This window comes from Carcharhinus amblyrhynchos, chromosome 9, assembly GCF_965287045.1.
Source record: "Carcharhinus amblyrhynchos chromosome 9, sCarAmb.v2.hapA, whole genome shotgun sequence".
Lineage (NCBI taxonomy): Eukaryota > Metazoa > Chordata > Chondrichthyes > Carcharhiniformes > Carcharhinidae > Carcharhinus > Carcharhinus amblyrhynchos.
Window position 1 is genome coordinate 95,708,702 of NC_137332.1, and position 21,370 is coordinate 95,730,071.

General features: G+C 53.4%; 1 protein-coding gene across 1 annotated transcript in view; it reads right to left on the reverse strand.

Moving 5' to 3' along the window:
* Positions 1-2,057: 2,057 nt before the first annotated feature.
* Positions 2,058-21,370, reverse strand: part of LOC145348106 (class I histocompatibility antigen, F10 alpha chain-like) — a 40,288-nt gene continuing 20,975 nt past the window's right edge. Inside the window, exons 3-6 of the mRNA XM_080196252.1 lie at positions 4,208-4,483; positions 3,811-4,089; positions 3,336-3,455; positions 2,058-2,929 (exon numbers count right to left, since the gene is read on the reverse strand). Of these exons, the coding sequence (XP_080052378.1) occupies positions 2,886-2,929; positions 3,336-3,455; positions 3,811-4,089; positions 4,208-4,483 (719 nt within the window). The 3' untranslated portion in view covers positions 2,058-2,885. The remainder of the gene's footprint in view (positions 2,930-3,335; positions 3,456-3,810; positions 4,090-4,207; positions 4,484-21,370) is intronic.

The window sequence follows — 21,370 nt, forward strand, 5'->3', positions numbered from 1 at the left end:
GAAGATTGAGGGAAGACTAATTTAGGACAATTTGTTAACACCAATCAGCCTAATAGCACATCTTTGGGGTGTGGGAGGAAACCAGAGCACCTGGAGGAAACACATGCAGACACGGGGAGAATGTGCAAACTTCACACAGAGAGTGACCCAAGACGGGAATCAAACCCGGGTCCCTGGGTGCTGTGAGGCAGCAGTACTAACCACTGTTCCACCATGCAGTTCCTTGTGGAATGGGAAGCAATGAAGTGTGCTGCTTTATCCTGAATAGTGTCTGTTGAGTTTCTTGAGTGTTTTTAGAGCTGCACTTATCGAGGCAAGTGGAGAGAATTCCATTACACAGAAACATAGAAAACAGAAGTAGGAGTAGGTTATTCCACCCTTCGAGACTTTTCACCATTCATTATGATCATGGCTGATCATCAAATTCAATATCCTGATCCCCTTTCCCCCATAACCCTTAATCCCAAAAGGCCCAAAAGCTCCATCTCATTTATTCTTGAAGTCAGATAATGTTTTGGCCTCACCTACTTTCTGTGGTACTGAATTCCTCACATTCACCATTCTCAGGGTAAAGAAATTTCTCCTCATCTTAAACTATGACCCCTAGTTCTGGACTTCCCCACATTTGGAACATTCTTTCTGAATCTACCCTGTCTAATCCTGTTAGAATTTTATAAGTTTCAATGAGATCCCCTCTCACTCTTCTAAACTCCACTGAATACAGTCCTCACCCTCCTGACTTGTGCCATGTAGATGGTGGACAGGTTTTGGGGAATCAGGAGGTGGTTACCCACTGCAGGATTCCTAATCTCTGACCTGTTCTTGTAACTACTGTATTTATATGGCTCATCCAGTTTTGTTCCTGGCCAATGGGAGGCCCCAGGACATTGCTAATGGGGGATTCAGTCATGGTAATACAATTCAATTCAAGGGATGGTGGTTCAATTCTCTCTTGTTGGAGATGGTTATTACCTGGCACTTGTGTGGCCCAAATATTACTTGCCACTTGTTAGTCCAAGCCTGGATATTGTTCAGGTGCTGCTGCATTTTGGACACGGACTGCTTCAATATCTGAGGAGACATAAAGCAGCTGAACATTGTGTAATCATCAGTGAACATCCCCACTTCTGACATTATCATCGAAGGCAGGTCATTGATGAAGCAGCTGAAGATGGTTGGGACTGGGACACAAATTCCCTCAGGAATTCCTGTAGTGATGCCCAGAGACTGAGATAATTGGCCTCCAACCACACAACCACTATTTTTTGTACTATTTATGAATCCAACCAGTGGAGAGCGTTCCCCCTGATACCTATTATACCGGTTTTACAAGGGCTCCTTAGTGCCATAACCCGGTTGAATGCAGCTTTGATGTCACCTCACCTCTGGAACTCAGTTCTTTTGCCCATGTTTGAATCAAACCTGTAATGAGGTCAGGAGCTGAGTGACCCTGGAGGAACCCAAACTGGGTGTCACTGAGCAGGTTATTCCCGCTTGATGGCACTGTTAATAACCCCTTCATCACTTTACTGATGATTGACTGTAAGCTGATGGGGTAGTTATTGGCTGGATTAAATTTGTCCTAATCCTAGTGTACAGCAGATGCCTGGGCAATTTTCTCCATTGCCAGTGTTGTAGCTGTACTGGAACAGCTTGGCTAGGGGAGCAGCAAGTTCTGGAGCACAAGTCTTCAACACTATTGCCGAGATATTGTCCTTCCACACCAACACACTCACTTTGAGCTTCCCTACACTTCTCATTACTGAGAAGCTGGTGAGCCTTCACCTCCAGCTCACTGGGAAATGTGTTGAAGTTTGATTCTCTAAAGTTAGGACACAGCTTCCTCTCCTCTGTCTCTCGCACTGACATCTTCTTTTCTGTTAACAAGTCAATCAATGCTGATGGAAAACAGTGAATGATGCTGACATTTGGTCTGAACTCAGCCAGTTCATATTGGATTGAACCTCACCAACTGTCCATTCCAATCATCACAAGCTGCTGAGTGAATGAATTAAACCTTTCCTGTGAAATCAGTGAAGAAGAATTCAGACAAGGCAAACACTGACAATTATTTATTGATTACAATCCACAGTTATGATGTTTCACTGTGATCCTGATTATAGATTTTCCTCCATGAATGTGTTATATCATTAAAATAAACAATCGTAGAACACATCAAATATGATATTACATAAAGAGCAAAATGGGCCAGTGTGTAATAATTTAAATTCTGACATTCTGTAGTGTCTCACTACACTCAGAGTTACAATTTAGATTGGTAATATTAATATCTCAGCAATATTCACACCGAGAGATTTGACATGTTTTTCAGCCACTTCCTGTAACTATGATGGGAGGTCTTTCCCCATTGAGTGTCTCCAGTAGCTGCCCCAAGCTGTGTTGTGTCCCTCACCAGTATTCCTGGTCCTTGCATTGCGACAGTCTGAAACCCTCAGTCATGGAGAACCCTTTGTCCTGGAAGACTGTGAGTTTCAGGTTGATTTTCACTGAGTTGATGGTCCTCCAGGAGACAGTGTTTATCTCAGTGTGTGTTCCTGGGAACAGCCTGTACAGTGTCCAGTCCTGTATAAAGGAGCTGTCGGGTGAACACTCTGTGACTGTGTGGGAATTCATCAGATCAAATTTCATTTTCCTTCATCTCAGACAACTTATAAAGTGAAGGGGAAAACTGCCCAGCACCAGAAAAATGTTTCCAACATCCTGATTGTCTTCTCCATTATCGGATATTTCACATAATCTTTTATACTGATTCCAAAAAGTCTTGATCAAAACCCGCAAACATTTAAAGGTATTTAAAACTCTGAGCAATCAGAAAGAGAGAAAAGTCAGAAAACGTGAGTATTTCATTCCCAACGATCTGTCCCTCAGTCACTTACTGGAGCTGTTGTGTACGTCCCACTTGGTGAATCTGCAGAAGTAAAATAAATATCAGTTAGAATGGGGAATAATCCATTCTCAGAGAGTGAGAACACAACAAGTGTGAGGGAATGGAGATTGTGTGAGAAATACTCATTCTCACACTCCCCTCCATCCTTACACTTTATGGAGATCCTGTAGATCTCTTCCATTCCATCCATATTCAGTAGGTGAGGATGTGAGTGTGTGCGGTGGCTTTAATGATCAATATTACACCTGGCCTGGGCTGATCACACAAAGGAAGATCAGACAGGGAACAAGATGTGTTTATACGTGTGTATCTGTGTGGGGGAATTAAATCAGTTCATTCAACACAGTGTCCTGTACTCCCAGTACTGGAGATTCCCCACACACACTCTGTCCCCTCAGTTCTACATTTCCCTCTCTCTGACTCTTACCTCTCTGTTGTCTTTTCCAGATGATTATTCCGATTATCCCAGATATAACAGCCAGTGCTGGGATCACGAATCCAACCAGAATTCCAAGATGGGACCGTCCCCCACTGTTTCCCGGGATTTCTGAAACATATTTCAATAATATGAGGATTGTCTCTGTTCCCGGATCCATTCCCAGTTCTGTGTTCATTGGGGACAATTTGAACTGAAGTCGCCCCAGCCCAAATGGGATTGGTTGAAGCTTTGCTTTTACACTGGCCCCATGGTGGAGAAGGGACTGTCTACGGACCTGCTCTGGATGGACTTCCAGAAGGTCATTGATAAAGTTCCACACAAGAGATTCTTGACAATAATCAGAGTGTTTGGAATTGAAGGGAATCTTTGTCATGGGGTGAAAATTGGTTGGGAGAGAGGGAATGGGGAGAATGGGAATGTGCTCCCATACAAATGCATGCACATATCCAGTACAGTTCCTTACCCCACTGATGGAGCTTGGGCTCTGCCAGGCTGCTGTGTTCAATTTGACAGGAGTATTGATCCTCATCCCCAGCATTTATTTCAATCTCTTTCTGGATCTGATGGCTCCCATCGTGGTTCGGTCGAATCCCCGAGGATAGTGTCTCAGACATTACCTCTCCATTCCTTAGCCAGTTCACCTCGATGTGTACAGGATAAAAGCCAGTAACCAGGCAGGAGAGAGTGAGGGGCTTGTACTGACTATTGGGCTCACTTCTGGAGATGAAGACTTCAGGCTGAACTGTAATGGGAAAGGGTGAAAACACAAACAATAAACCCCACACTGAATGGAATGGGAGAACGGTTTGATAGATCAGTGAAGTTAGATCAGAACATGGGCTCAAAACTAAATTCAATACCTTTCTGTCCAAAATATTCCTTTCCTGCTTCCAAATATTTCTTTAAATGTTGAACAAATTCTCCCTGCAGATGTTCTTCCCAGTAATTATTCCAGGATTGATCTGAATCCCATTTCTCTTTAGTCTTCACTGCAAAGTGATTGGATGCGACCCATCTCATTCTGTCTGGCTCTAAACTAATATAGTCCTTTCCATCAAATCCAAACCGCATCGATCTCTTAATGGAGCCGTCTTCAGTGACCTCGACAAAGTGTATCCATTGGAAAATATGGATTCCTGTCAGAGAGCAAATGATGATCAATATTCAGTGAACTGGAGGATTGGAAATATTGCTTTGTTAATCAATAAAGTGGAGAAATGATCTTGTGATAGAATTGTCAGCAAAACTGAAATCCCTGGAATAAAATAAGCAGCATCAGAATGTAAACAAACTTGCCGAATGGATCGGAAACAGAGTGGCCGGGATTCTCCCCAAAAAAATTCAACTGTTGAATTTGTTTGAAACCTGGAGTAAATCACGTTTTTTTTACAGTGGGAGTTTCAAAATGAATCTCCCACAATCTGTACATTGCAGAGAGCAGTAGCATGGTTCACACTGAAAAGCTGTAGGTGGGGCCTATTCCAGCTGGAGAGACTGACAGCAAAGTGCTGAATGGGCCACTGCACATGTGCCAATCAGTCAGATTGGTGCATGCTCTGTAGCCCCTGTCTGTCGGCCTCCCAATTGCTGGCCGGCTCCATCGCTGGCCAGATCTGCAATCCCCGCAACGCCGGCCCTCCACCTCCCCACGGCCCAATCGCTGGTCCCCCGAACATTCGCGCACCACCCCCAAACCCACCCACAGCCCTTCCAGCCCACCCTGATCTCCAGTAACCCCCTGATCCCACATGCTCTTGACAATTACCCCGTCCCCACAGTGCCAACAACCCCACACTCCGCAGTGCCAACGTCCCCCCCATTTAAGGCAGCTCCACTACCCCCCACCTCCAGCACGCTGACCCCACACCCACCCCGATGGCCAGCCCTGGTCGTTGGCCTTCCTCCCTCCTCCATGATCCCGACTGGTGGCATCGTGGACAGTGAAGAAAGTTATCTCCAATTGCAATGGGATCTTGATCAATTGGGTCAGTGGGCTGACGAATGGCAGATGGAGTTTAACTGAGGCAAATGCGAGGTGATGCATTTGACCTCAACAGACCAAATCCACTGAAGAATGTGAATTCCTGTCAGAAACTAAACAGGGATCAATAATCCATAGACAATCTTTTCAGTGGTGAAAGGGGATTGAGTCTGAGATAGAAATGGATGGAATCTTCCTCTGCCATTAGTAACAGGAAGCTGAGCGGTGAGGGGACTAAATTAGATGGAGTCAGTGCTGGGGGACTGAATTCAGTGTCCCGGGGTCAGTGCTGGGGGACGGAGTTCAGTGTCCCAGCGGTCAGTGCTGGGGGACTGAGTTCAGTGTCCCAGGGGTCAGTGCTGGGGGACTGAGTTCAGTGTCCCAGGGGTCAGTGCTGGGAGATGGACTGAGTTCAGTGTCCCAGGGGTCAGTGCTGGGGGACTGAGTTCAGTGTCCCAGGGGTCAGTGCTGGGGGACTGAGTTCAGTGTCCCAGGGGTCAGTGCTGGGGGACTGAGTTCAGTGTCCCAGGGGTCAGTGCTGGGGGACTGAGTTCAGTGTCCCAGGGGTCAGTGCTGGGGGACTGAGTTCAGTGTCCCAGGGGTCAGTGCTGGGGGACTGAGTTCAGTGTCCCAGGGGTCAGTGCTGGGGGACTGAGTTCAGTGTCCCAGGCATCAGTGCTGGGGGACTGAGTTCAGTCTCCCAGGGGTCAGTGCTGGGGGACGGAGTTCAGTGTCCCAGGGGTCAGTGCTGAGGGACCGAGTTCAGTGTCCCAGGGGTCAGTGCTGGGGGTCTGAGTTCAGTGTCTGAGGGATCAGTGCTGGGGGACTGAGTTCAGTGTCCCAGGGGTCAGTGCTGGGGGACTGAGTTCAGTGTCCCAGGGGTCAGTGCTGGGGGACTGAGTTCAGTGTCCCAGGGGTCAGTGCTGGGGGTCTGAGTTCAGTGTCCGAGGGATCAGTGCTGGGGGACTGAGTTCAGTGTCCCAGGGGTCAGTGCTGGGGGACTGAGTTCAGTGTCCCAGGGGTCAGTGCTGGGGGACTGGGTTCAGTGTCCCAGGGGTCAGTGCTGGGGGACTGAGTTCAGTGTCCCAGGGGTCAGTGCTGGGGGACTGAGTTCAGTGTCCCAGGGGTCAGTGCTGGGGGACTGAGTTCAGTGTCCCAGGGGTCAGTGCTGGGGGACAGTTCAGTGTCCCAGGGGTCAGTGCTGGGGGACTGAGTTCAGTGTCCCAGGGGTCAGTGCTGGGAGATGGACTGAGTTCAGTGTCCCAGGGGTCAGTGCTGGGGGACTGAGTTCAGTGTCCCAGGGGTCAGTGCTGGGGGACTGAGTTCAGTGTCCCAGGGGTCAGTGCTGGGGGACTGAGTTCAGTGTCCCAGGGGTCAGTGCTGGGGGACTGAGTTCAGTGTCCCAGGGGTCAGTGCTGGGGGACTGAGTTCAGTGTCCCAGGGGTCAGTGCTGGGGGACTGAGTTCAGTGTCCCAGGGGTCAGTGCTGGGGGACTGAGTTCAGTGTCCCAGGGGTCAGTGCTGGGGGACTGAGTTCAGTATCCCAGGGGTCAGTGCTGGGGGACTGAGTTCAGTGTCCCAGGGGTCAGTGCTGATGGACTGAGTTCAGTGTCCCAGGGGTCAGTGCTGGGGGACTGAGTTCAGTGTCCCAGGGGTCAGTGCTGGGGGACTGAGTTCAGTGTCCCAGGGGTCAGTGCTGAGGGACTGAGTTCAGTGTCCCAGGGGTCAGTGCTGGGGGACTGAGTTCAGTGTCCCAGGGGTCAGTGCTTGGGGACTGATTTCAGTGTCCCAGGGGTCAGTGCTGGGGGACTGAGTTCAGTGTCCCAGGGGTCAGTGCTGGGGGACTGAGTTCAGTGTCCCGGGGTCAGTGCTGGGAGACTGAGTTCAGTGTCCCAGGGGTCAGTGCTGGGGGACTGAGTTCAGTGTCCCAGGGGTCAGTGCTGAGTGACTGAGTTCAGTGTCCCAGGCGTCAGTGCTGGGGGACAGAGTTCAGTGTCCCAGGGGTCAGTGCTGGGGGACTGAGTTCAGTCTCCCAGGGGTCAGTGCTGGGGGACGGAGTTCAGTGTCCCAGGGGTCAGTGCTTGGGGACTGAGTTCAGTGTCCCAGGGGTCAGTGCTGGGGGACGGAGTTCAGTGTCCCAGGGGTCAGTGCTGGGGGACGGGGTTCAGTGTCCCAGGGGTCAGTGCTGGGAGTCTGAGTTCAGTGTCCCAGGGGTCAGTGCTGGGAGATGGACTAAGTTCAGTGTCCCAGGGGTCAGTGCTGGGGGACGGAGTTCAGTGTCCCAGGGGTCAGTGCTGGGGGACGGGGTTCAGTGTCCCAGGGGTCAGTGCTGGGGGTCTGAGCTCAGTGTCCCAGGGGTCAGTGCTGGGAGATGGACTAAGTTCAGTGTCCCAGGGTCAGTGCTGGGGGACTGAGTTCAGTGTCCCAGGGGTCAGTGCTGGGAGATGGACTGAGTTCAGTGTCCCAGGGGTCAGTGCTGGGGGACTGAGTTCAGTGTCCCAGGGGTCAGTGCTGGGGGACTGAGTTCAGTGTCCCAGGGGTCAGTGCTGAGTGACTGAGTTCAGTGTCCCAGGCATCAGTGCTGGGGGACTGAGTTCAGTGTCCCAGGGGTCAGTGCTGGGGGACTGAGTTCAGTGACCCAGGGGTCAGTGCTGGGGGACTGCGTTCAGTGTCCCGGGGGTCAGTGCTGGGAGACTGAGTTCAGTGACCCAGGGGTCAGTGCTGAGTGACTGAGTTCAGTGTCCCAGGGGTCAGTGCTGACTGACTGAGTTCAGTGTCCCAGGGGTCAGTGCTGGAGGACTGAGTTCAGTGTCCCAGGGGTCAGTGCTGGGGGACTGAGTTCAGTCTCCCAGGGGTCAGTGCTGGGGGACGAGTTCAGTGTCCCAGGGGTCAGTGCTGAGGGACCGAGATCAGTGTCCCAGGGGTCAGTGCTGGGGGACTGAGTTCAGTGACCCAGGGGTCAGTGCTGGGGGACGGAGTTCAGTGTCCCAGGGGTCAGTGCTGGGGGACTGAGTTCAGTCTCCCAGGGGTCAGTGCTGGGGGACGGAGTTCAGTGTCCCAGGGGTCAGTGCTTGGGGACTGAGTTCAGTGTCCCAGGGGTCAGTGCTGGGGGACGGAGTTCAGTGTCCCAGGGGTCAGTGCTGGGGGACGGGGTTCAGTGTCCCAGGGGTCAGTGCTGGGAGTCTGAGTTCAGTGTCCCAGGGGTCAGTGCTGGGAGATGGACTAAGTTCAGTGTCCCAGGGGTCAGTGCTGGGGGACGGGGTTCAGTGTCCCAGGGGTCAGTGCTGGGGGACGGGGTTCAGTGTCCCAGGGGTCAGTGCTGGGGGTCTGAGTTCAGTGTCCCAGGGGTCAGTGCTGGGAGATGGACTAAGTTCAGTGTCCCAGGGTCAGTGCTGGGGGACTGAGTTCAGTGTCCCAGGGGTCAGTGCTGGGAGATGGACTGAGTTCAGTGTCCCAGGGGTCAGTGCTGGGGGACTGAGTTCAGTGTCCCAGGGGTCAGTGCTGGGGGACTGAGTTCAGTGTCCCAGGCATCAGTGCTGGGGGACTGAGTTCAGTGTCCCAGGGGTCAGTGCTGGGGGACTGAGTTCAGTGACCCAGGGGTCAGTGCTGGGGGACTGCGTTCAGTGTCCCGGGGGTTAGTGCTGGGAGACTGAGTTCAGTGACCCAGGGGTCAGTGCTGGGGGACTGAGTTCAGTGTCCCAGGGGTCAGTGCTGAGTGACTGAGTTCAGTGTCCCAGGGGTCAGTGCTGGAGGACTGAGTTCAGTGTCCCAGGGGTCAGTGCTGGGGGACTGAGTTCAGTCTCCCAGGGGTCAGTGCTGGGGGACGGAGTTCAGTGTCCCAGGGGTCAGTGCTGAGGGACCGAGTTCAGTGTCCCAGGGGTCAGTGCTGGGGGACTGAGTTCAGTGACCCAGGGGTCAGTGCTGGGGGACGGAGTTCAGTGTCCCAGGGGTCAGTGCTGAGGGACCGAGTTCAGTATTCCAGGGGTCAGTGCTGGGGGTCTGAGTTCAGTGTCCCAGGGATCAGTGCTGGGGGACTGAGTTCAGTGTCCCAGGGGTCAGTGCTGGGGGACTGAGTTCAGTGTCCCAGGGGTCAGTGCTGAGTGACTAAGTTCAGTGTCCCAGGGGTCAGTGCTGGGGGACTGAGTTCAAGTCTCCCAGGGGTCAGTGCTGGGGGACTGAGTTCAGTGTCCCAGGGGTCAGTGCTGGGGGACTGAGTTCAGTGTCCCAGGGGTCAGTGCTGGGGGACTGAGTTCAGTGTCCCAGGGGTCAGTGCTGGGTGACTGAGTTCAGTGACCCAGGGGTCAGTGCTGGGGGACGGAGTTCAGTGTCCCAGGGGTCAGTGCTGGGGGACTGAGTTCAGTGTCCCAGGGGTCAGTGCTGGGGGACGGAGTTCAGTGACCCAGGGGTCAGTGCTGGGGGACTGAGTTCAGTGTCCCAGGGGTCAGTGCTGGGGGTCTGAGTTCAGTGTCCCAGGGGTCAGTGCCGGGGGACTGAGTTCAGTGTCCCAGGGGTTAGTGCTGGGGGACTGAGTTCAGTGTCCCAGGGGTCAGTGCTGGGGGACTGAGTTCAGTGTCCCAGGGGTCAGTGCTGGGGGACTGAGTTCAGTGTCCCAGGGGTCAGTGCCGGGGGACTGAGTTCAGTGTCCCAGGGGTCAGTGCTGGGGGACTGAGTTCAGTGTCCCAGGGGTCAGTGCTGGGGGACTGAGTTCAGTGCCCCAGGGGTCAGTGCCGGGGGACTGAGTTCAGTGTCCCAGGGGTCAGTGCCGGGGGACTGAGTTCAGTGTCCCAGGGGTCAGTGCTGGGGGACTGAGTTCAGTGTCCCAGGGGTTAGTGCTGGGGGACTGAGTTCAGTGTCCCAGGGGTCAGTGCTGGGGGACTGAGTTCAGTGTCCCAGGGGTCAGTGCTGGGGGACTGAGTTCAGTGTCCCAGGGGTCAGTGCTGGGGGACTGAGTTCAGTGTCCCAGGGGTTAGTGCTGGGGAACTGAGTTCAGTCTCCCAGGGGTCAGTGCTGGGGGACGGAGTTCAGTGTCCCAGGGGTCAGTGCTGAGGGACCGAGTTCAGTATTCCAGGGGTCAGTGCTGGGGGACTGAGTTCAGTGTCCCAGGGATCAGTGCTGGGGGACTGAGTTCAGTGCCCCAGGGGTCAGTGCTGGGGGACTGAGTTCAGTGTCCCAGGGGTCAGTGCTGGGGGACTGAGTTCAGTCTCCCAGGGGTCAGTGCTGGGGGACTGAGTTCAGTGTCCCAGGGGTCAGTGCTGAGTGACTAAGTTCAGTGTCCCAGGGGTCAGTGCTGGGGGACGGAGTTCAGTGTCCCAGGGGTCAGTGCTGAGGGACCGAGTTCAGTATTCCAGGGGTCAGTGCTGGGGGTCTGAGTTCAGTGTCCCAGGGATCAGTGCTGGGGGACTGAGTTCAGTGTCCCAGGGGTCAGTGCTGGGGGACTGAGTTCAGTGTCCCAGGGGTCAGTGCTGGGGGACTGAGTTCAGTGTCCCAGGGGTCAGTGCTGAGGGACTGAGTTCCGTGTCCCAGGGGTCAGTGCTGGGTGACTGAGTTCAGTGTCCCAGGGGTCAGTGCTGGGGGACTGAGTTCAGTGTCCCAGGGGTCAGTGCTTGCGGTCTGAGTTCAGTGTCCCAGGGGTCAGTGCTGGGAGATGGACTGAGTTCAGTGTCCCGGGGTCAGTGCTGGGGGACGGAGTTCAGTGACCCAGGGGTCAGTGCTGAGAGACTGAGTTCAGTGTCCCAGGGGTCAGTGCTGGGGGACTGAGTTCAGTGTCCCAGGGGTCAGTGCTGGGTGACTGAGTTCAGTGACCCAGGGGTCAGTGCTGGGGGACGGAGTTCAGTGTCCCAGGGGTCAGTGCTGGGGGACTGAGTTCAGTGACCCAGGGGTCAGTGCTGGGGGACGGAGTTCAGTGTCCCAGGGGTCAGTGCTGGGGGACGGAGTTCAGTGTCACAGGGGTCAGTGCTGGGGGTCTGAGTTCAGTGTCCCAGGGGTCAGTGCTGGGAGATGGACTGAGTTCAGCGTCCCAGGGGTCAGTGCTGGGAGACTGAGTTCAGTGTCCCAGGGGTCAGTGCTGGGAGACTGAGTTCAGTGTCCCAGGGGTCAGTGCTGAGGGATTGAGTTCAGTGTCCCAGGGGTCAGTGCTGGGGGACTGAGTTCAGTGTCCCAGGGGTCAGTGCTGGGGGACGGAGTTCAGTGACCCAGGGGTCAGTGCTGGGGGACTGAGTTCAGTGTCCCAGGGGTCAGTGCTGGGGGTCTGAGTTCAGTGCCCCAGGGGTCAGTGCTGGGAGACTGAGTTCAGTGTCCCAGGGGTCAGTGCTGGGGGACTGAGTTCCGTGTCCCAGGGGTCAGTGCTGATGGACTGAGTTCAGTGTCCCAGGCGTCAGTGCCGGGGGACTGAGTTCAGTGTACCAGGGGTCAGTGCTGGGGGTCTGAGTTCAGTGTCCCAGGGGTCAGTGCCGGGGGACTGAGTTCAGTGTCCCAGGGGTCAGTGCTGGGGGACTGAGTTCAGTGACCCAGGGGTCAGTGCTGGGGACTGAGTTCAGTGTCCCAGGAGTTAGTGCTGGGGGACTGAGTTCAGTGTCCCAGGGGTCAGTGCTGGGGGACAGTTCAGTGTCCCAGGGATCAGTGCTGGGGGACTGAGTTCAGTGTCCCAGGGGTCAGTGCTGGGGGACTGAGTTCAGTGTCCCAGGGGTCAGTGCCGGGGGACTGAGTTCAGTGTCCCAGGAGTTAGTGCTGGGGGACTGAGTTCAGTGTCCCAGGGGTCAGTGCTGGGGGACTGAGTTCAGTGTCCCAGGGGTCAGTGCTGGGGGACTGAGTTCAGTGTCCCAGGGGTCAGTGCTGGGGGACTGAGTTCAGTGTCCCAGGGGTCAGTGCCGGGGGACTGAGTTCAGTGTCCCAGGGGTCAGTGCTGAGTGACTGAGTTCAGTGTCCCAGGGGTCAGTGCTGGGGGACTGAGTTCAGTGTCCCAGGGGTCAGTGCTGAGTGACTGAGTTCAGTGTCTCAGGGGTCAGTGCTGAGGGACTGAGTTCCGTGTCCCAGGGGTCAGTGCTGGGTGACTGAGTTCAGTGTCCCAGGGGTCAGTGCTGGGTGACTGAGTTCAGTGTCCCAGGGGTCAGTGCTGGGGGACTGAGTTCAGTGTCCCAGGGGTCAGTGCTGGCGGTCTGAGTTCAGTGTCCCAGGGGTCAGTGCTGGGAGATGGACTGAGTTCAGTGTCCCGGGGTCAGTGCTGGGGGACGGAGTTCAGTGACCCAGGGGTCAGTGCTGAGAGACTGAGTTCAGTGTCCAAGGGGTCAGTGCTGGGGGACTGAGTTCAGTGTCCCAGGGGTCAGTGCTGGGTGACTGAGTTCCGTGACCCAGGGGTCAGTGCTGGGGGACGGAGTTCAGTGTCCCAGGGGTCAGTGCTGGGGGACTGAGTTCAGTGACCCAGGGGTCAGTGCTGGGGGACGGAGTTCAGTGTCCCAGGGGTCAGTGCTGGGGGACGGAGTTCAGTGTCCCAGGGGTCAGTGCTGGGGGTCTGAGTTCAGTGTCCCAGGGGTCAGTGCTGGGAGATGGACTGAGTTCAGTGTCCCAGGGGTCAGTGCTGGGAGACTGAGTTCAGTGTCCCAGGGGTCAGTGCTGAGGGATTGAGTTCAGTGTCCCAGGGGTCAGTGCTGGGGGACTGATTTCAGTGTCCCAGGGGTCAGTGCTGGGGGACGGAGTTCAGTGTCCCAGGGGTCAGTGCCGGGGGACTGAGTTCAGTGTCCCAGGGGTCAGTGCTGGGGGACTGAGTTCAGTGTTCCAGGGGTTAGTGCTGGGGGACTGAGTTCAGTGTACCAGGGGTCAGTGCTGGGGGACAGTTCAGTGTCCCAGGGTCAGTGCTGGGGGACTGAGTTCAGTGTCCCAGGGGTCAGTGCTGGGGGACTGAGTTCAGTGTCCCAGGGGTCAGTGCTGGGGGACTGAGTTCAGTGTCCCAGGGGTCAGTGCTGGGGGACTGAGTTCAGTGTCCCAGGGTCAGTGCTGGGGGACTGAGTTCAGTGTCCCAGGGGTCAGTGCTGGGGGACTGAGTTCAGTGTCCCAGGGTCAGTGCTGGGGGGACTGAGTTCAGTGTCCCTGGGGTCAGTGCTGGGGGACTGAGTTCACTGTAAGGTTGTACATCGACACGCTGATTCTCTCTGCCTGATCTTACCTGATGTCTGGTTTGTGATCTTCAGGACTGTATTCAGATTCTCCTTTAACATGTCTGAGCGTGAGTTCACCAGTTCTGTGATAGAATCCCAGAATTCAGAGTCGATATTTTCAGCCATGAACCTCTGCCTGGGAATGCAGCGACGGATATTACTGTCATGATACCCTGTTTGGACACCATTGACCACTGCAGTGCTCGTGGTCTCAGGAAAATCTTCTATCCCAGAGACAACAGTATGCATCACCATGTGTGTGTCAGTGTCTGTAAAAGAAACAGTTAAAGGGATTGGTCACTAAACACCATCTGATCATCAGAACAATCTCACTGGACTTCACCATCCCCTCTCCCCACGTCCCCAATCACCACCCCGACAGAGTCCCCCATATACAATCCCCTACTCCTGATCACCATCTTCTCCCCGATCACCGATCACCACCCCCTCCCCTGATTTTCACCCCTTCCCCCGATCACCATCCCCTCCCCCGATCACCACCCTCCCTCTTAATTACTACCCACTCCCCGATCACCATTCCCCCCCCGATCACTACCCCTACCTCCCCATAACCATCCCTTCCTCCTCCTCCTCCCAGTCACCACACCCTCTCTCCCCGATAACCACCCCCCGCAATCACCATCCCCTCCTCCCAATCACCATCAGAGCCACCCCCCGAACACCACCCCGAATGGGCCAGTAATATGGTCTGGGAGGCTGTGTAAGCGGTTGTCAGGCAGGAAGGGTCAGTGTCCATCCCATCCTGATATCGGTCCCGTCTGTCGTACCTGCAATGTCGAGCCACCCGCCTGACACTCTGCAGCCTCCCAGCACCCGGCCTCCAAGGATATTCCTCCAATCCCTCTGCCCCCGCCCCAGTCACAACCACAGACTGCCGAGGCACAGCCCCGATAAACCCCACCCTATCACCCCCACCCCCTACACCCTGTGTCCTCACAGCCATCAGATTTTCAATCCCTCCTTTATCTCCATAGGGTAAGAGGGCCCGTAACCACCAGGAGCATGTCAAGACTGGGGGTGGGGTCTCCAAGCTGCATCTCCTCACTACCTTTGAGGTGTCCTATGGAGCTAGCAGGGAAAGGTGAGGAGGGAATGGTGCTTTTATTTCCAAGAGAATGGAATATAAAAGTAGGGAAACCTTGCTAAAACTATACAAGGCACCAGTTAGACCACATCTGGAAAACTGTGAACAATTTTAGTCCCCTTATCAAAGGGAAAATATACTGGCATTGGAAGCAGTCCAGAGAAAGTTCACCAGGTTGATCCCGGGTATAAAGGGATTTTCTTATGAGGAGATGTTGAGTAGATTGGGCCTGTACTCATTGGAGTTCAGCAGAAAGAGAGGCGACCTTATCGAGACATATCGGATTCTCAGGGTCTTTGACAGGGTAGGTGCTGAGAGGGTGTTTCCCCCTGTGGGAGAATGCCAAGACTGGAGGTGGGGTCTCCAAGCTGCATCTCCTCAATACCTCTGAGAAGCGCTATGGGGCTAGCAGGGAAGGGTGAAGAGGGAATGGTCACTGACGGTCAGGTCAGAGTTCACCATGGAAGTGAGCATTCCCAAAACCTGAGTTCACATGACTCATTCCAGGTAAGTGGCAAACTGCCCAGAGACTTGTCCTTTTCTACTTTAAAAATTAGAAAGAAACTCAAGCAAGGAATAAGGACAGCTAAAAGGGGTCACGTAAAGCACTGGCCGGCAGGATTAAGGAAAATCCCAAGGCTTTTTATATGTATGTAAAGAGCAAGAGGGTCGCCATGGAAAGGGTTGGCCCACTTAAGGACAAGGGATGGAATCTATGTGGGGATCCAGGGGAATTGGATGAGATATTAATGAATACTTTCTATCAGTGTTCAACAAAGAGAATGACTTCAGGGATGATGAGTCTGGGAAAGGATGTGTAGATAGTTTGAGTCATGCTGAGATCAAAAAGGAGGAGCTATTGGGTTCTTGAGAGGTATTATGGTAGACATGTCCCCAGGGCCTGATGGGATATACCCCAGGATGCTGAGTTAGGCAAGGAGGAAATGGCTGGGGCCTTGAGAGAAATCTTTGTATCCTCACTGACTACAGGGGAGATCCCAAAGGATTGGAGAGTAGCCAATGTTGTTCCTTTGTTTAGGAAGGGGAGCAAGAATAATCCAGGTAACTATAGGCTGGATCATCAGTGGAGGGAAATTATTGGAGAGGATTCTTCGAGACAGGATTTATTCCTGCTTGGAAATAAGTGGACGTATTAGTGAGAGGCAACATGGTTTTGTGAAGGGGAGGTCATGTCTCACTAACTTGATCGAGTTTTTCGAGGAAGTGTCGAAGATGATTGATGAGGGTAGGGCAGTGGATGTTGTCTATATGGACTTCAGTCAGGCCTTTGACAAGGTCTCTCATGGCAGACTGGTGCAGAAGGTGAACTTGCATGGGATCAGAGGTGAGCTGGCAAGGTGGATACAAAACTGGCTCAAAGAAGACCGAGAGTAGCAGTGGAAGGGTGCGTTTCTGAATGGAGGGCTGTGACAAGTGCTGTTCCTCAGGGATCCGAGCTGGGACATTTGCTGTTTGTAATATATATAAATGATTTGGAGGAAAATGTAACTGATTCGATTAGAAAGTTTGCAGATGACACAAATGTTGGTGGTTTTGAGGATAGCGATGAGGGCCATCAGAGGATACAGCAGGATATAGATCAGTTGGAGAATTGCACGGAGAAAAGGCATTTGGAGTTTAATCCAGACAGATGAGAGGTATTGCATTTTGGAAGGTCTAATATGGATAGGAAATATACAGTAAATGGCAGAACCCTTAAGAGTAGTGGTAGGCAAAGGGATCTGGATGTACAGGTACACAGGTCACTCACTGAAAGTGGCAATATAAGTAGAGAAGGTGGTCAGGAAGGCAAATGACATGGTTGCCTTCATCGGACGGGGCATTGAGTTTAAAAATTTGCAAGTCATGTTGATGCTTTATAGAACCTTAGTTAGGCCGCACTTGGAATACAGTGTTCAATTCTGGTCGCCACACAACCAGAAGGATGTGGAAGCTTAGGAGATGGAACAGAAAAGATTTACCAGGATGTTGCCTGGTATGGAGACCATTAGCTATCAGAGGTTGGAGAAACTTGGTTTGTTCTCACTGGAATCACAAAGGTTGAGGGGAGACCTGATAGAAGTCTACAAGATTATGAGATGAATGGACAGAGTGGACAGTCAGGAGCTTTTTCCCAGGGTGGAAGAGTCAATTACTAGAGGGCACAGGTTTAAGATGCAAGGGGCAATGTTTAAAGGAGATGTACGAGGCAGATATTTTTACACAGAGAGCAGTGGGTACCTGGAACCCATTGCCGGGGGAGGTAGTGGAAGCAGATACGGTAGTAACTTTTAACGGGCATCATGACAAATACATGAAGAGGATAGAAATAGAGGGATATGGTCCCGGAAGGGGAGGGGGTTTTAGTTTAGTCGGGAAGCATGGTCGGTGCAGGCTTGGAGGGCCGAAGGGCCTGTTCCTGTGCTGTAATTTTCTTTGTTCTTTATTCTCTTGCTCTGAACCTTTTGTCATCTGTTACAGGAAATGATCCAGATGCATTAAACCCCCCCCACTCCACTCCTCCTAAGATGCAGAACGGCAGCTGGAAGAAAACCTCGGAGGAAAGCCCTGAGGAAATAACCAAGCTTAGCATTTGTCAATCGACACCAGCTTCCACCACACAATGCCTCAGAGCAGACACGATCACCTCAGTGGGACAAGTTCGTGCTGAGGCTTCTGGGTCACTTACTGGTGGGCACCACACAGCCTTTGATCTACATCGGGTGAAGGCAGGAACATCGAGGGTTCGGGCACATGGGGTTCTTCTGGGGCTCAGGATGCATCTGGCCCCAAGCCAAGTGCTAGGCCTCTGGGATCAGTCATCCCGAAACTGCTGGAGATACATCAGCAGCAATGGTGGAGGGGCTGTCAGCAACACTGCATCAACTGTGAGGCTTTTGGAGGAGTCGAACAGATTTCTGTCACAGGAGGTGGTACCGGTACAGTGTGGCACTCAGGCTAACACTGCAAGGGTCACGTCCACAGTGGAAAGCCTGGGGCAAGGATTGGTCACCATGGCTGACAGGATGCAGACCATCCTGGAGACACGGCCATGACTGCGATCCTCAAACTTGATCCAGTCTCAGGGGGCATCGCTGAGGGCTTGCACAGCATGGGGCAGATGTAGTTGGGATTCCAGGACTGACAGAGCCAGGTGATGCTGAGGCTGGCCCACTGTCCCATGGAGTATCCCCGGTACATATGGGCACCCTGAGGGAGGAGGAAGGCTTGGAGCCCATGCTGGGACCTTCCAGCCAGGAGACACCAGACATCCCTAAACCTTCTGGTTCCACCCCCTCCCACCCTTTCCTGACACCGCAGCATCTCACGGCCAGCGGGATGAACAGGGTGGCACGGTTACACCAGTGTCATCCGCAAGTCAGCCAGAGACCTGTAGGTCACAGCCCCCCAGGGGTCTCCCACCAAGGGGATCACAGGCCCCGGGGTGTGGAACGCAGTAGGGTGCCTCCCCATCCAATGTGCATCCTGGGGGGTCACCCACGTGCAGTAAAAGGCCACGTAAAATTCAGAAGTTCCAGTATCATCAGGAGGGCAGAAGTTAAGGTTTGCACTAGTCGGAAAAAGGACACGAGATACTGTTTAGAATGACATACACCTGTTATATCACACCATTAAATATCATCCCTTCATGCTATTTGCACTGTTAGTTTCACCGAGAAATATTACTGCACCCCCAGCTGTGACTAATCTTTCTGTGATTCCTGCCCTACAGGGATGACCGTATCCTGACCGCACACAAAGAGGCACAGAACGTCATGCTGTGTGACAGAGGCCCTTCGGCCAGTAGGCACAGACCGCCTGCCCTGGTATCTCCAACACCCACCGCACCCTGTGGCAACATCCACGCCCCACAGGGTTCTGTTCCCCCCTTAACCCCACACAGCCCATTGCCTGCATGTTTATGTGCGAGACCCACACTTATACGTGTGTCCAGGTGCCAGTGTAGACAGAGAGGGCAGGTAGTAGGTGATCAGCAAGTTTGCAGACGACACAAAGATGGCAGGATTGGCGGACAGTGAGGAGGAGTGTCAGGCAACAGGATATAGATAGGCTGGTATTTTGGGCAGATAAATGGCAGATGGAATTTAATCCTGATAAATGCGAGGTGATACATTTTGGAAGGAATAGAGGGGAGTTATATGATAAAGGGTAGACCTATTAAGAGTATAGAAATGCAGGGGGACCTGGGGGTGCAAGTGCACAAGTCTTTGAAGGTGGCAACACAGGTGGAGAAGGTTGTGAAGGAAGCTTATGGTATGCTAGCCTTTATAGCAAGGGGTATAGAGTACAAGAGCTGGTGTCTAATGCTGCAGTTGTACAGAATGTTGGTTAGACTGCATTTGGAGTACTGCGTCCAGTTCTGGTCACCTTACTACCGGAAGGACGTGGAGACCCTGGAGAGACTGCAGAGGAGGTTTACCAGGATGCTGCCTGGTATGGAAGGACTGGGGTATGAGGAAAGATTGGGTAAATTGGGGCTGTTTTCCTTAGAAAGAGGAAGATTGACGGGGGATCTAATAGAGGTATATAAGATTATGAAGGGTATAGATAGAGTAGACAGTGGCAGGCTTTTTCCTAGATTGGAGACAAATATCACGAGGGGCCACGAGCTTAGGGTGAGGGGGGAGAAGTATAATTTGGATGCTAGAGGGAGGTTTTTCACACAGAAGGTTGTGGGGGTATGGAATGCACTGCCAAGTAAGGTGGTGGAGGCAGGCACACTGGACTTGTTTAAGGTTTACTTAGATAGACACATGAGCGAAATAGGGATGGAGAGAAATAGGAGACTGTTTTAAGTAAGGGTCAGAGACTCGGGACGTTCCTGGAAATCAACTGTTACATGTTGTTGATGTTTTTCTCTTTTTCTTCACAAGTGCGTTGGTCCACCTTGTTGTCTAACGAGGGGCATGCACACGGTGGGTCGTGCCTGGGTTGCTCTTGGATGTTTCGAGAGTAGCTTAGTACTTCACGTCGTTTGTGTACGCTTAAACTGGACCAGCTGATGGGCACCATGACAGCTCAGTGACTATCACTGATTGCTGTGCAGATACATGGATTTGGGCCGGTGTCTGTGGGAGTTTGTGCATTCTCCCTGTGCTTGCGTGGGTTTTCTCCGGGTGCTCTGGTTTCCTCCCACACCCCAAAGATGTGCTGTTAGGCTGATTGGTGTAACAAATTGTCCCAAAAGTATTCTTCCCTCAATCTGGTTTCACTGTGGGTGCCGTAAGCATAGACATGGGTCAAGGGTGGAGGAGGAAAGGCACAATGTTCAAATGACGGCGCGGGCTCGTTGGGCCGAAGGGCCTGTTTCCCGTGCTGTGTTGTTCTTTGTTCTTGGTAGGATTCAGACTTGTGTGGCACCAGGGCAGCATCACAGTGTGCCACAGAATGAGTCATCACCACCCTCCTGCCTGGACCAAGGACTCACTGGCATGCCCAGCCCACTCCCATCACCCTGGTCTGATGCCATTTGGACCCTTGTCCCCCTCCAGCCATCCCGGCAGCCTGAACTGGTCCTGAAAGAGTCCGGGGATGTCCGAACTCCGGAGTATGTAGCTGTTGTGCACACTCCCTGGATGTTGTACACACAGTGCATGATATTCAGCCTGTGGTCACGGACAATCTGCACATTCAGGAAGTGGAACCCCTTCCTATTGATGAAGCGCAGTCCCTGATCATGTGGGATCCACTGGATAACGTGAATGCCATCTACAGCCCTCTGCACATGGGGCAGTGCAGTGATGGTGGTGAAGCTGCAGTCCGGGCTTCCTGTTGGGTCTGGCCCATGTTGAAGTGGATGTAATTGGCTGGATTCCTGGAAGGACCTGGTGGTGTAGAAGTTGAGGGCACCGTGACCATCACTGCCACCGGGAGTGGGTGTCCTCCTGTGCCTCGAGTTACCAGGTCTGAGGAGCTGAAACAGGTGCCACACTGTCTCCTTACTTAGACAGAGCCAGCAGCATCGTGTGGCTCCCATCATCCCTGCAAAACATCTACAACTCCTGTACGCCCTGAGCCTCCACCTCCTCCTTCCCCTGCCCCCCTCCCCTGTGGCAGGATGTGCTGCCATGTCCTGGCGCTGACCGGCAGCCCCCTGCCCTCCTGCTGTGGCTTCTGGCTCTGTTTGGCCTTGAGTGGTTGGACATTTCCCTCCTCCTCCCTCCTCAGTGGCCACTACAATGATGGCCATTTCTATCGCTGCCAATCCAAAATCCATATCTGCACTGCGCTGCGGGGTGGGGGGTCAAGTTGTACAGTGACAGGGAGATAGAAATATTTAGTACAGTTATCCACCCCAGGCCCCCCCACCCCCTCCCAGTAACCAGCATCCCCATGGGTCTGGGCGCTGGCAACTCAACACAGTGCCATGTGTCATCTAAATGGGTTGCCTACCGTTGACATCCTGGCCACGGCACGCAGAGAGGGCACAGGAGTGGGTTTGCCAAGCTACCCATTGCGGACCCTTGAAGCTTGGGTATGAGTGCTATCACCGCAGTGCCTTCCAGGTATTACAGACAGACGGGGGGAGGGGCAGCCTCGTGACTATCACAGGATGGGTTCCCATCGCAGGCAGCAGTGCAGAGTCCAGGCAGTGTGAAGAGCCGTGTTAACAACTGCACAGCTCCCGTGCTTGGAGCAGCAGCTGACAGAGCTGCTGTCTGTTACTGTTAGTGGGGCCTGGGATACAAGGTCTGGTGTCAGCCGCAGTGTCTGTCCAGCAGACAGACAGTAAAACAAACAGGTTAATATTTGTGGGTTGGTGATGA